This window comes from Peromyscus californicus, unplaced genomic scaffold (genome assembly GCF_007827085.1).
Source record: "Peromyscus californicus insignis strain IS unplaced genomic scaffold, ASM782708v3 Scaffold_2__1_contigs__length_46816999, whole genome shotgun sequence".
In the NCBI taxonomy this organism is placed as follows: Eukaryota; Metazoa; Chordata; class Mammalia; order Rodentia; family Cricetidae; genus Peromyscus; species Peromyscus californicus.
In genome coordinates, this window is record NW_026294540.1 from 44,680,966 (window position 1) to 44,694,360 (window position 13,395).

The 13,395-nt window shown below is 38.2% G+C and overlaps 1 protein-coding gene across 1 annotated transcript in view; it reads left to right on the forward strand.

The window, feature by feature from the left end:
- LOC128120569 (vomeronasal type-2 receptor 116-like) overlaps positions 1 to 12,911 on the forward strand; it is a 52,389-nt gene extending 39,478 nt beyond the window's left edge. The window contains exon 6 of the mRNA XM_052754729.1: positions 12,004 to 12,911. Within this exon, the coding sequence (XP_052610689.1) occupies positions 12,004 to 12,911 (908 nt within the window). The remainder of the gene's footprint in view (positions 1 to 12,003) is intronic.
- Positions 12,912 to 13,395: the final 484 nt, after the last annotated feature.

Sequence of the window (13,395 nt, forward strand, 5' to 3'; positions counted from 1 at the left end):
ATGAACATAGCTGAACAAGTGCTCTTATGGTGTGGTTGAGCATTTCTTGGGTATATGCCCAAGAGTAGTATAGCTGGATCTTGGGGGAGATGGATTCCCAATTTTCTAAGAAAGCACCATATTGATTTCCAAAGTGGTTGTACAAGCTTGCATTCCCACCAGCAGTGGAGGAGAGTTCCCCTAGCTCCACATCCTCTCCAGCATAAGGTGTCTTCAGTGTTTTTGATCTTAGCCATTCTGACAGGCGTAAGGTGGTATCTCAGAGTTGTTTTGATTTGCATTTCCCTGATGATTAGGGATGCTGAGCAATTCCTTAAATGTCTTTCGGCCATTTGAGTTTCCTCTGTTGAGAATTCTCTGTTTAAAACCCAGGATAGCCAAAGGAATCCTGTACAATAACACAACTTCTGGAGGCATCACGATCCCTGACTTCAAGCTCTACTATAGAGCTACAGTAATAAAAACAGCTTGGTACTGGCATAAAAACCGACATGTGGACCAATGGAATCGAATTGAAGACCCTGACATTAATCCGCACACCTATGAACATATAATTTTTGACAAAGAAGCCAAAAGTGCACAATGGAAAAAAGAAAGCATCTTCAACAAATGGTGCTGGCAAAACTGGATATCAACATGTAGAAGGCTGCAAATAGATCCATATCTATCACCATGCACAAAACTTAAGTCCAAGTGGATCAAGGACCTCAACATAAATCCAGCTACTCTGAACCTGCTAGAAGAGAAAGTAGGAAGTAGTCTTGAACGCATTGGCATAGGAGACTACTTCCTAACTAGAACACCAGTAGCACAGACTCTGAGAGAAACAATCAATCAATGGGACCTCTTGAAACTGAGAAGCTTTTGTAGAGCAAAGGATACAGTCAACAAGGCAAAGCGACAACCTACAGAATGGGAAAAGATCTTCACCAACCCCACGTCTGACAGAGGACTGATATCCAGAATATATAAGGAATTCAAGAAATTAGACATCAAAATGCCCAACAGTCCAATTAAGAAATGGGCTATAAAACTAATCAGGTTTGTTTTTATTAATGAGACTCTTTAAGATTCATGCTACAGATTTTATTATTTCTTGCCATTATTTTGGTTTGTGTTTGCATTTTTTTATTTTTCCAATTTTTGAGTTGCATCATTAAGCCATCTACTTGTGTTCCATCTGATACTTTTAACGTAGGCACTTAGAGGTGTAAATTTCCCTTGTAAAACACCTTTCAATGTATCCCAGAAGTTTTGTTGTTTTGTGTTTTCATTTTCATTTAGTTCCAGGAAATTTTTTATTTCTGTCTTGATTTCTTCTTTGACTCATTCGTCATTAAGTACTGAGTTGTTTGATCTCCAAGGAGTCTGTGTATTTACTAGAGATATATTTGCTGTCAAGTTTAAGTTTTCTTGTATTGGGATAAAATAGGACAGGTATTTCAATCTTTTTGAATTTGTAAATACCTGTTTTGTGTTCCATGATTTGGTCTATTTTTGAAGCACTCCCATGTTTTAAAGAGTAGAATAAATTTTCTTTGCAGTTTGTGGGGGATACTATGTAGATATCTGTTGAGTCCAGGAGATTTTAGATGTGACTTAATTCTGATATATTTCTCTTTATTTTTTCCCAGATGCCCTGTTTGTTGGAGAAAGTGGGCTTTTGAATTCACACACTATTAGTAGATTGTTGTTACTGTGTCACTAAACACAGTAGTACAACTTTTATAAAATTAGCTGCCCCAGAATTGGATGCATACACGGGTAGAGTTGTAATGTCTTTTTTAATAAACTCTTCCCTTGATTAGAATGTAGTTTCCTGTTTTATTTTTTCTAATTAGTTTTAAATTAAAATCTACTTTGCCAGATGTCATGGTGGCATGCATGCTTGCTTCTTGAATGTATGAAACTGGAGTATTTTGTCTGTCGTTTTATTCTAAGGTGGTGTTTATCTTTAAAATCAAGATATGTTTCTTGAAGAGAACAGGCAGATGGATTTTGTTTTATGATCCATTCAGTTAGTCCACATTTTTAAATGAAGAATTGAGGCCACTGATATTTAAGATATGTAGAAACTTGTGTTATTGTGGTCACTGTGCTGTTGAAATTTGTTGTTTTCTGTGGTCACAGTGGTGTTTCATGGTGTAATAATTATGTCTTCTTATTTCTTTCCACCATCTCTGTTGTGCTCATTGCTCTCTTCATTCTAAAATATAACTTCGTGTATTTTCCTTAGATCTGGTTTGATGGATATGATTTTGTAGGCCGTTTATGTCTTGGAAAGTTTTTATTTTTCCTTCAGTTTGGCAGTTATTTTTGCTGGGTACATTTCTCTAGGCTGGCCAATATAGTCTTTCAGGACTTGACATGCTTTGCTCTAGGATTTTCTGGCTCTCATGGATTCCATTTAGAAATCAGCTTCTAATCTCTTGGATTTTCATTTATATTTGCCTTGTCTTTTGTTTTCCTCTTGCAGCTTTCAGCACACCTTCTTATTATGTTTTTTTAAGTGATAATTAAAATTTATTCTAAAATATTTTTCTTTGTTAGTGTTTTAATAATAATATGCTGTAGGGATTTTCTTTTCTGGTCTTGTCTATTGGTGTACTCTGTTCTTCTATATATTTGGATATATCTTTCCATGGTTTCAGTAACTCTTCTTCTATGAAACTGACCTTATTGAAAAACTGGTCTATGTCATTGACCTGGAATTCTTCTCCATCATCTATGCCAATAATGTAAAGATTCAGTTTTCTCAAAGCATCCCACATTTCCTTTACTGTTTTCAAATTTCTTTATTATTTTTATCCTCTATTCTATCTTGGATCCTAACTTCTCCCTTCTGCTTGTTTCCTCTGGCATGGAAGGCTGTCCTGGAGTTTCTGGCTGGACTCTGTGTTTTCAGTCCTGTCCTCAGTTCAGCTTGAGTCTTCTTCATGCTTCCTCTTTCCTTGTTGACTTCCATGTACAAGTCTTGCATTGTCTTCATCATTTACTTCAGGTTTATGTTTTTGCTTTCATGGGCATCATCATGGAATTGATTCTCCTTAAGTTATTTCTCTTTAGTTTCATTAAACTGTTTGTGTCTTCTTTCAACTGCTTAAATTACTCTATGAATCTAAGGAACGTTCTTTTACAGTCTGTGTCCTGAATTTTATTAGGTAATACTCATTGGCAAACATTTCTACCAGACTGGTATATTTGGAGAGAATATACTGTCTGTATCTGTGATATTGTTGGTATTTTTGATAATATTTGGACATGTGGATGTTTTATTACTCCTAATATTCATATACACAATGCAAACTGTGGCAAAGAGATTATATATAAGCTTGTTATGTCTAGAGGTTGAAAATGGCTTATATGTAATGAAATAAAATACAAAGAATGGCCTGGGTTTTTGTACAGCATGTGGGTCCTTACTGATGCCTGAAGTGTCGGGGTACATCTGGCTGGATGCACAGTTTGGATGCAGAATTTGGATGTTGTTGAAACATTCATGAATAATTAAGATGTGCTGGAGGTATTATCATCCCAGTTCTAAGTTTTACTATAGAGTTATAGTAATAAAAACAGGATGGTATTGGCATAAAAGCAAACACATAGGCCAATGGAATTGAATTGAAGACCCAGACATAAATCCACACACATGTGGACACCTGATATTTTATGAAGAATCCAAAAATACACACTGAAAAAAGGATAGCATCTTCAACAAATGATGCTTTTCTAACTGGATGACTGCATGTAGAAGAATGCAAATAGACACATACTAATTATTCTGCACAAAACTAAACTGCAGATGGATCAATAACTTCAACATAAGGCCAGATACATTGAACCTCATAGAGGAGAAAGTGGGGAGTGCCCTTAAACCAATTTTCACAGGGATGAACTGGAGAGAATATCATTAGCACAGTCACTAAGAACATCAATTAATATATAGGATCTCATGGTGCTGAAGTGGTTCTGTATAACAAGGACACCAGAACTTGAGCAAAGTTACATTCTACTAAGTGGGAAAATATTTCTACCAATTGTATATCTGAGAGATGGCTAATATATAAAATGTGTAAAGAACTCAAAAGAGAACTGAACATCAAAATACAAGACAGTTAAAATGGGGTACAGAATGAAGCAGAGTGTTCTCAAAAGATAAAACTGAATTGGCTGGGAAACACTCAAAAATGTTCAGCATCTTCAGACACTAGGAAATACAAATCAAAAATACAGGATTGCAAAGTCAATAAAACAAATAATAGTATTTACTGGCAAAGGTCTGTGAAAGGGAGAACATTTATTTATCCATTGCTGGTGGTTATGCAGACTTGTACAGACCCTATGAAAATAGTGCCAGTTCCTCAGGAAGCTGGGAATAATTCTACCTCTAGATCCAGATAAACCACACTTTGGTTCTATCAAAAGCACTCTGCACCCTACTACAGAGACACTTGCTCAACCATGTTCATTGCTGCTCTACATTGAATAGTCAGAGCCTGGAAAGAGCTTAAATATCAAGCAATGGATAATAGATAATGTACATTTGGTACATTTAGACATTGGGATATAATTCAGTTGTTAAAGAATAAAATCATGAAGGGCTCAAGTAAATGGATGGTACTAGAAAAATCTTGAGGCAACCCAGACCTCAAAACACAAATATGGCATATTAGCCATCAAGCCTTTGATATGTATGCTACAATTCAAACAACCACTGAGGTTATGCACCTGGCAAGGGACTAGTGGGGAGGAGAGGATCTCTCAAGGAAGGACTAATAGAATATATCTTTATGGAGAGTCATAGGAGAATTAATAGGATAGAAGGATTGAAGAGGGTTGGTAAAGGAGGGACTTTGAGGTGGGGGGAACTAACACTAACAGCCATTTGAAGGGAAGTGTGGAAACCTATTACTGTATACACTTCATAAAAATATAACATATATGAAAGTCAACAGATCTAAATAAAGTGAACAAATATTAGAGGAGACAGTTCCCCAAATATGCCATTATTAGAACCTCTAGTGCCAGGGATGAGTTTCATCTTGGTGAGTTGTTGGCCATATGAGGCCAACAGAATCCTCCAAGCATCACAGGCTATTGCTGAGGCTATTGGTTACTTTCCCCAACCTGCTGTAAGGTCCTACTGCTGAAGACAAGACTTACCTATGTCACCAAACATGGAGAAGTCAATCTGGTGCCTAACTAGAGGCTTTACCATTCTGATTAGCATTTATGGTACAGGAAGTTACTTTGCATGCTATTGGAAGAGAAAAGCAATCATCAGTATCTCCCAGATACAAATTCTGTGAGTGATAGCAGTGACCTGTCTGCAAGATACCTAGGTGAAAGTGTCGTAAGTGTCATTGGAACCAACAGCTTTCTGACTGGACTTAAGGTTCCATGAAATGGAATCCATATCTGACACTGCTAATGTGGCCAAGAGCCTGAAACTAGATGGGTCATGTACCTAGGGGAAAAATGTAATAATAAGTTGCTAAAGGAATGTAGCAATAAAATGACTACTTATAACATACAGCTATACTCATAGAAACTCATCATTTCTTGAGGAACTTCTTACAGCACCTAGAAACAAAAACAGAGACCCACAACTGGACAATGGATATACAGTGATAGACTTTGGATTATTCAGGCCTAAATCGGATCTCTTAATCAAAGCTCTCCCCTCAAGGCTTAGAGATTTATGAGGAAGAAGAGGAATGAAAGTAAGTAAGAGCCATAACTGAGGGAAGACGCCAAGGAAACTGTCTTCAAGATACAACAAAAGTGATGTATATATGAATTCACGGAGACTGTGGCTACATGCACAAGACTGAACAAGTTCTGCCAGAGCATCCACATTCCTCAGCTGAAGCGAGGACAAGGACACCCAGCCCCAGCCAAGATGCTATTTACAATGGATACCCACTAGCAAAGGAAAAATCAATTTTTCACAAAGGGGTCCTATTGGATGTATTAACCACATTTGAGGGCAGGCCCATGCAAATCATTAGAGAGCCAATAAAAAATGAACTCAATTGTATTTTTGTACACATTTTTTTTTTCTCATTTTGCTTTAGTGGGAATTTTTTCCTTTTTTTTTCTTTGCTTGTTTAATTTCATTTTTGCTTTTATGGAGTGTGTGTGTGTGTGTGTGTGTGTGTGTGTGTGTGTGTGTGTGTGTATGTCTTTAGGACATTTTCTGTCCTAAAGAGGGAGAAAATAAGAGAAAGAGGGAGGGAATATAAAATTTGGTGGTGTCTTATTTAGAGTTTCAATTACTATGAAGAGACACCTTGACCAAACCAAGTTTAATAATTAGAAACATTTAATTTGACTGGCTTACACTCTCAGAGGTTACTCCATTATCATCACACAGATCAAACATGGTGCCATACAGTCAGGCATTGTGCTGCAGAAGGAGGTGAGAGTTCTACAGATTGGTCTGCAGGCACCAGGAAATTAACTGAATCATGTGTAGCTTGAGCATAGGAGACCTCAAAGCCTGACTCAACAGCGACACACTCCCTCCACAAAGGCCACCCATACTTAAACAGAGCCACACCTCCTAATAGTGCCACTCCCTATGAGCTTATCTAGGCCAATTTCATTCAAACTATCAAAGGTGTGTCCGGACAAAATAAAAAAAATGACACAAAGAACAGGTGGGGGAATTAGGGAAATGTAGATAGTATGGTCATGGATGTATCAAATACATTAGGATCTCAAAAAATGACTAAAATAATAATTTTAGAATTCTTCTTATGTATTTTTGTTTGGTTATTTTTTTTCTGATTTTACATCCCAATCAAAATTTCCCCTCCCTCCTTGTCTCCTCCCAGTTCCTTCCCCCACCTCCAACACTGCCCCATCCAGTCCTCTTCCATTGTTTCTCTTTAGGTACATCAGGCTTCTCCATGGATGTCAGCCACCCATGGTATATCAAATTGCCGTGAGACTAGGCACAATCCTCTCCCATTAAGGCTGGACAATGTAACTCAGTAGGAGGAAAGGCAGAGAAAGTAGGTGACAGAGTCAGAGATAGCCCCTACCCCCACTTTTAGGAATCCCATAAGAATACCAGACTACATATCTGTAGCAAATGAACAGGGCACCTAGGTAAGTCCCATGTAGGCTCTCTGGTTGGTGGTTCAGTCTCTGTGAGCCCTTGTGAGCCCAGATTAGTTGGTTATGTGGGTTTTCTTGTGGTGCCCTGACACAAATGGATCCTATAGTCCTTCCTCCTCCTCCTCTTCCTCAGGGCTCCCCAAACTTCACCTAATATTTGGCTGTGAGTTTCTGCATCTGATTCTGTCAGTTGCTGGGTAAAATCTCTCTGATGACTTCTGGGCTCAGCATCAATGTCTCTGGGTTTGTGGGATGTAGCATGGTTCTCCTTTACTTTACAGCCAGTTCATTTTCATTTTCCATATGTAGTTGAGTATTGTTCTTTCAAGGTCTGTAAAAAATTATCATGGAATTTCAATGAATGAGGATTGCAGTGAATCTGTACCTTTTTTGGGTACAATGGCCATTTTTACTATCTAAACCCTGCTGATCCATGAGCATGGGCGATCTTTCCTGCTTCTTTCTTTAAAGACTTGAAGTTCTTGTTGCACAGGTCTTTCACCTTCTTGGTTAGAGTTACCCCCAAGATATTTTATATTATTTGTGACTATGGTAAAGGGGATTGTTTCCTTTATTTCTTCCTCAGCCCCTTTATCATTTGTATGAAGAAGGGGTACTGTTTTTTTTAGTTAATTTTATATCCAGCCACTCTGCTGAATGTGGTTATCATGGTAGAATTTTTGGGGTCGCTTATGGATAGTATCATATCATCAGCAAATAGTGAAAGTTTGACTTCTTTTTTTCCAATTTGTGTCCTCTTGGTCTCCTTTAGTTGTCTTAGTGCTCTAGCTAGAACTTCAAGTACTATGTTGAGTAAATATGGGGAGAGTGGTCAGCCTTGTCTTGTCCCTGATTTTTGTGGAATCTTTTGAATTTCAGTTTAATTTGATGTTGGCTGTCAGCTTGCTATATGTAGTCTCGATTATCTTTAGGTGTGTTCCTTGTATTCCTGATCTCATAAAGACTTTTATCAGAAAGGGCTGTTGGATTTTGTGAAAGGCTTTTTCAGCATCTATTCAGATGACCATGTGTTTTTTTTTTCAGTTTGTTTACGTGGTGGATGACATTGACAGATTTTTGTATGTTGAATCAGCCCTGCATCTCTGAGAAGAAGCCTACTTGATCCTGGTGGATGATCTTTGTGATACGTTCTTGGATTTGGTTTGCAAGTAATTTATTGGGTATTTTTGCATCAAAGTTAAAGAGAGAAGTTGGTCTGTAAATCTCTTTCTTTTTGAGTCTTGGTGTGTTGCAGGTATCAGGGTGACTGTGCCCTCATCAAATGAATTGACAATGTCCCTTCTGTTTCTATTTTGTGGAATAATTTGAGGAGTATTGGTATAAGCTCTTCTTTGAAGGTCTGATAGAATTTGGCACTAAAACTGTCTGGCCCTGGGCTTTTGTTGGTTGGGATACTTTAAATGATGATTTCTATTTCCCTGAGAGTTATAGGCATATTTATATGGCTTATCTGTTTTGATATAAATTTGATATGTGGTACCTATCTAGAAAACTACCCATTGCTTATTGATTTTCCAAATTAGTGGAGTGCTGATTTGTGAAGTATGACTTAGTGATTCTTTGGATTTCCTTAGTTTCTGTTATGTCCTGCTTTTGGTTTCTGATTTATGTAAATTTAGATATTTTCTCATTGCTTTTTAGTTAGTTTTAATAAGGGTTTGACTATCATGCTGATTTTCTCAAAGAACCAACTCCTTGTTTCATTGATTTCTCTGTATTCTCTTTGTTTCTATTTATTGACTTTAGCATTCACTTTTATTATTTCTTGCCACCTACTCCTCTTGGTTAGGCCTTCTTCTCTTTGTTATACAGATTTCAAGTGTGTTGTTAAGTCTCTGGTGTGAAAATTCTCTAATTTCTTTATAAAGGCACTTGGTGCTATGAATTTTTCTCTTAGCACCGCTCTCCTTGTGTCCCATCAGTTTGCATACGTTGTGTGTTCATTTTCATTGAATTCTAGGAAGGCTTTAATTTCTTTCTTTATTTCTTCCTTGACCCAGTAGTCATTCTTTAGAGAATTGTTAAGTTTTCCTAAGTTTGTAGGCTTTATCTCATTTAATCCATGGTGGTCTGATAGGATACAGAGAGTTATTTCAATATTTTTTATAGCTACAGAGATTTGCTTTATGACCAAGTGTATGGTCAATTTTGGAGAAGGTTCTATGAGGTGCTGAGAAGAAGACATATTCTTTTGTGTTTGGGTGAAATGTTTTGTAGATACCTGATAGGTCCATTTGAGTCATAATGTCTGTTAATTCCATTATTTCTTTGTTTAGTTTCTGTCTGGATGGCCTATCCAATGGTGAGAGTGTGGTGTTGAAGTTTCCCACTATTAATGTGTGGGCCTCGATGTGTGATGTAAGCTTTAGAAATGTTTCTTTCACAACTGCCACAAATGTGCATTTGAGGCATAGATATTCAAAATCAAGATGTCATCCTGGTGGATTTTTCCAATTATGAACTTCCTTCTTCATCTCTTTTGATTAACTTTGGTTTGAGCCTATGCTGTTACATATTAAGATAGTTACATCAGCTTGCTTCTTAGGTCCATTTGATTGGAAAATCTTTTTTCAATAATTTACTCTGAGGTAATATCTACCTTTAATGTTGAGGTATGTTTCTTGTATACAACAGAAGGATGAATCCTATTTTGTATCCATTCTGGTGGATGGATACAAAACACAACCAGTGTGTTTTTATTGGGGGAATGGAGTCCCTTGATGTTCAGAGATATTAATGACCAGTGATTATAATTGTTGTTATTATGTTGTTGGTGCTGGTGATAGTAGTGTGTGTGTGTGTGTGTGTGTGTGTGTGTGTGTGTGTGTGTGTGTGTGTGTGTGTGTTTTCCTTCTTTGGATTTTGCTGGTGAAAGATTGTCTTTTGCTAGTGTATGTGTGAGGGTTATTTAACTTGGGTTAGAGTTTTCCTTTGAGTACCTTCTATATGACTGGATTTGTGGGTAGGTATCGTTTAAATTTGACTTTTGGTTTTTCTATCTATGGTGATAGAAGGTTTCACCGGGTGTATTAGTCTGGGCTGTCATCTGTTGTCTCTTAAAGTCTGTGGCTTGGAATCTCACTTGAGAAGTCGTGTGTGATTGTTATAGGCCAGCCTTTATATTTTACTTGGCCTTTTTTCCCTTGCAGCTTTTAGTAGTCTTCCTTTGTTCTGGACATGTAGCGTTTTGATTATTATTTGACATGGGGACTTTCTTTTCTGATCTAATCTATTTGTTGTTGTTGCTGTTTTGGTAAGCTTCTTGTACTTTTATAGGCATGTCCTTCTTTAAGTAATGGAAAATTTCATCTATGATTCTGTTAAATGTATTTTCTAGGTTTTTATGCTGAGATTCTTCTCCTTTTTCTTTTACGGTTATTGCTAGATTTGGTCATTTCATGGTGTCCCAGATTTCCTTGATGTTTTGTGTTAGGAGTTTTTTAGATTGAGTATTTTCTTTGCCCAATGAAACTACTTCTATTGCATTCAACACCTTGCATCTCTTTTATTATGTTGGTGATGCTTGTATCTGTAGTTCATGTTTGCTCACCCAGATTGTCCTTTTCTTGAAATCCATCAGTTTGTGTTTTTGTTATTGCTTCTATTTCAATTTTCATGTCATAAATACTTTTCTCTACCTTCTTGCATTATTCTTGGCTATCCTGACATTATTTAAGAGATTTGTTCATTTCATCTTATTCTTTGATTAGCTTTGCATCAATTTATTTAAAGGAGTATTTCATTTCTCCTTAAGGACTTCTATCATATTCAATAAAGTTGTTTCAAGGTCATTTTCTTTTGCTTTGGCAATGTTGAAATACTAAGGTCTTGATATCACAGGATGGATGGGCTCTTGTGGGGTCATAATGCTCTAGCTGTTGTTTATTGTATTTTTTCACTGGCATTTATGCATCTGGGTTTGGAATGATTAGTTCTAGTCCCTGAATTCTGAGTTACTCTTCATTGGTTGGGTGTTTTCTTTCTCGGTTTCTGTTTCCTCTTTAGTTTTCTAGTCTTTGTGGCCTGGATTTCTGGCAGCTGGTCTGACCTCTGGTCTAGTTGAGAATCCCTGTTCAAGTTGGAAGTTGTCCTTCTGGCTGTTAGCTTGGCCTTTGGTGTAGCAGGGGATCACTGTTCTTCTGATGGGTTTGGCCTGCATCTGTGATGGGGAATATCTTTCTGTATGCTGTGAATGTGTTGCTCTGATTGGTTGATAAATAAAATTCTGATTGGCCAGTAGCTAGGCAGGATGTATAGGCAGGATAAACTGACAAGAAGAATTCTGGGAAGAGGAAGGCTAAGTCAGCAGAAGCCAGCCCGCAGTCCAGAGAGCAGCATGTAACAGCACACAGGTTAACAAAAATGGGCTGAGTTTAAGTGTAAGAGCTAGTCACTGGTAGGCCTGAGTTAATGACCATACAGTTATAATTAATTTAAGCCTCTGTGTGTTTACTTGGGGGATGTGATTGAGGAGATTTGTCCCTACTGCCAGCAAGCGGAGACACAAAAAACTTTCTGACTACACACATGAGCAGCTGAAGACTGATCAAGCTGGTGTGGCTTAAGTTTAGAATTCTTTAAAGGATTACTTGACAGTTTTACTTCAATTGAAAAAGCAGATTACAAATTTATTTTCATTGCCTTCAACAAAGAAGATTAAACTTGTCAGCCCATGTCGTATCATGAGATATTCATGGCAGACATTAGGAAGGGGATGTCTAAAGAGGTAGTGTCCTTCTTGACATGATAGTAAGGCAGAATGAACAAGGCTACACACAACCTCAGTGCTCTTCATGGCTGAAGTACAAAATGAAAATAATTGTAGAAGCTTAAATGTTGATTCATTTCTTCCCATAGATCAGCAGGAGTGTATCCCTTGCCCACTTCAAGAGTATTCAAATCCTGAAAGAACCAACTGCCTTCCAAAGTTAGTGACATTCCTGTCCTTTGAGGATTCTCTGGGCATGACTCTGGCCTGTACAGCTCTGTGCTTCTCTGTCAGCACAGCTGTAGTTTTGGGGATCTTTCTCAAACACCAAGACTCACCCATTGTTAAGGCCAATAACCGGACGCTCAGCTTCATCCTGCTCATCTCCCTCCTCCTCTGCTTTCTCTGTTCCTTCCTCTTCATTGGCCACCCAAGCACAGCCTCCTGCATATTGCAGCAAATTACATTTGCACTTGTGTTCACTCTGGCTCTTTCCACTGTTTTGGCCAAAACTATAACTGTAATTCTGGCCTTTAGAGCCCTAAAGCCAGGAAGGACAATGAGAAGGCTGCTTGTCTCAGGCATCCATAACTCTGTCATCCCCATCTGTGTCCTGATCCAGCTTATTCTTCTTGGAGTCTGGCTGGGAACCTCACCTCCCTATATTGAGGCAGATGCACACTCTGAACATAGTCACATCATCATTTTGTGCAACAAGGGCTCACTTACTGCTTTCTACTGTGTGCTGGGATACTTGGGGATCCTGGCCCTAGGGAGCTTCACTCTGGCTTTCCTGGCCAGGAACCTGCCTGACACATTCAATGAAGCCAAGTTCCTGACATTCAGCATGCTGGTGTTCTGCAGTGTCTGGGTCACCTTCCTCCCTGTCTACCACAGCACCAAGGACAAGGCCATGGTGGCTGTGGAGGTCTTCTCCATTTTGGCTTCCAGTGCAGGGCTGCTAGGATGCATCTTTTTCCCAAAGTGCTACATTATTCTTGTTAAACCTGATGAGAACTCTTTGAAATATTTTAAGAACAAAACACAATCTAGATAAAATTGATTGTTTTGATGAATTGAGTCTTTCTCATAAAATCCTTTAGTTTAGTATAGTAAAAATTGAACTTACTTAACTTTTCAGTAAGATTTTCTGAAATATATATTTAAAAAAATAGAAGAGCCCCTCACTGTGTCTCACATACAGACAATCTATTTCAAAATAGAAGCTACTGCTGAAAATTCACTTTATTTACCTATTCTTGTTACTTATAAATTTATGGGCAATAGATATGTTCAAAGTTCAACTATGGCCAAGAGAACAGCCCCCTGCAACACCAGTGAAAACCAGAACCACAAGTCCACCTTGCACCAATTGGGAACATGTAAGGCCCCATCTCTGGACTGGGCAGACCAGGTCCCCAGTTCCTAGACCCTGGGGGGAACACCCTGTGCCCCTCCCCCAAGCCATTGGAGCCCCAGGGACTAGCCAGCTGCCCCTTCCCCCACCTCCTTGCCAAGAAAAAGCCCCCTGTGACACCAGT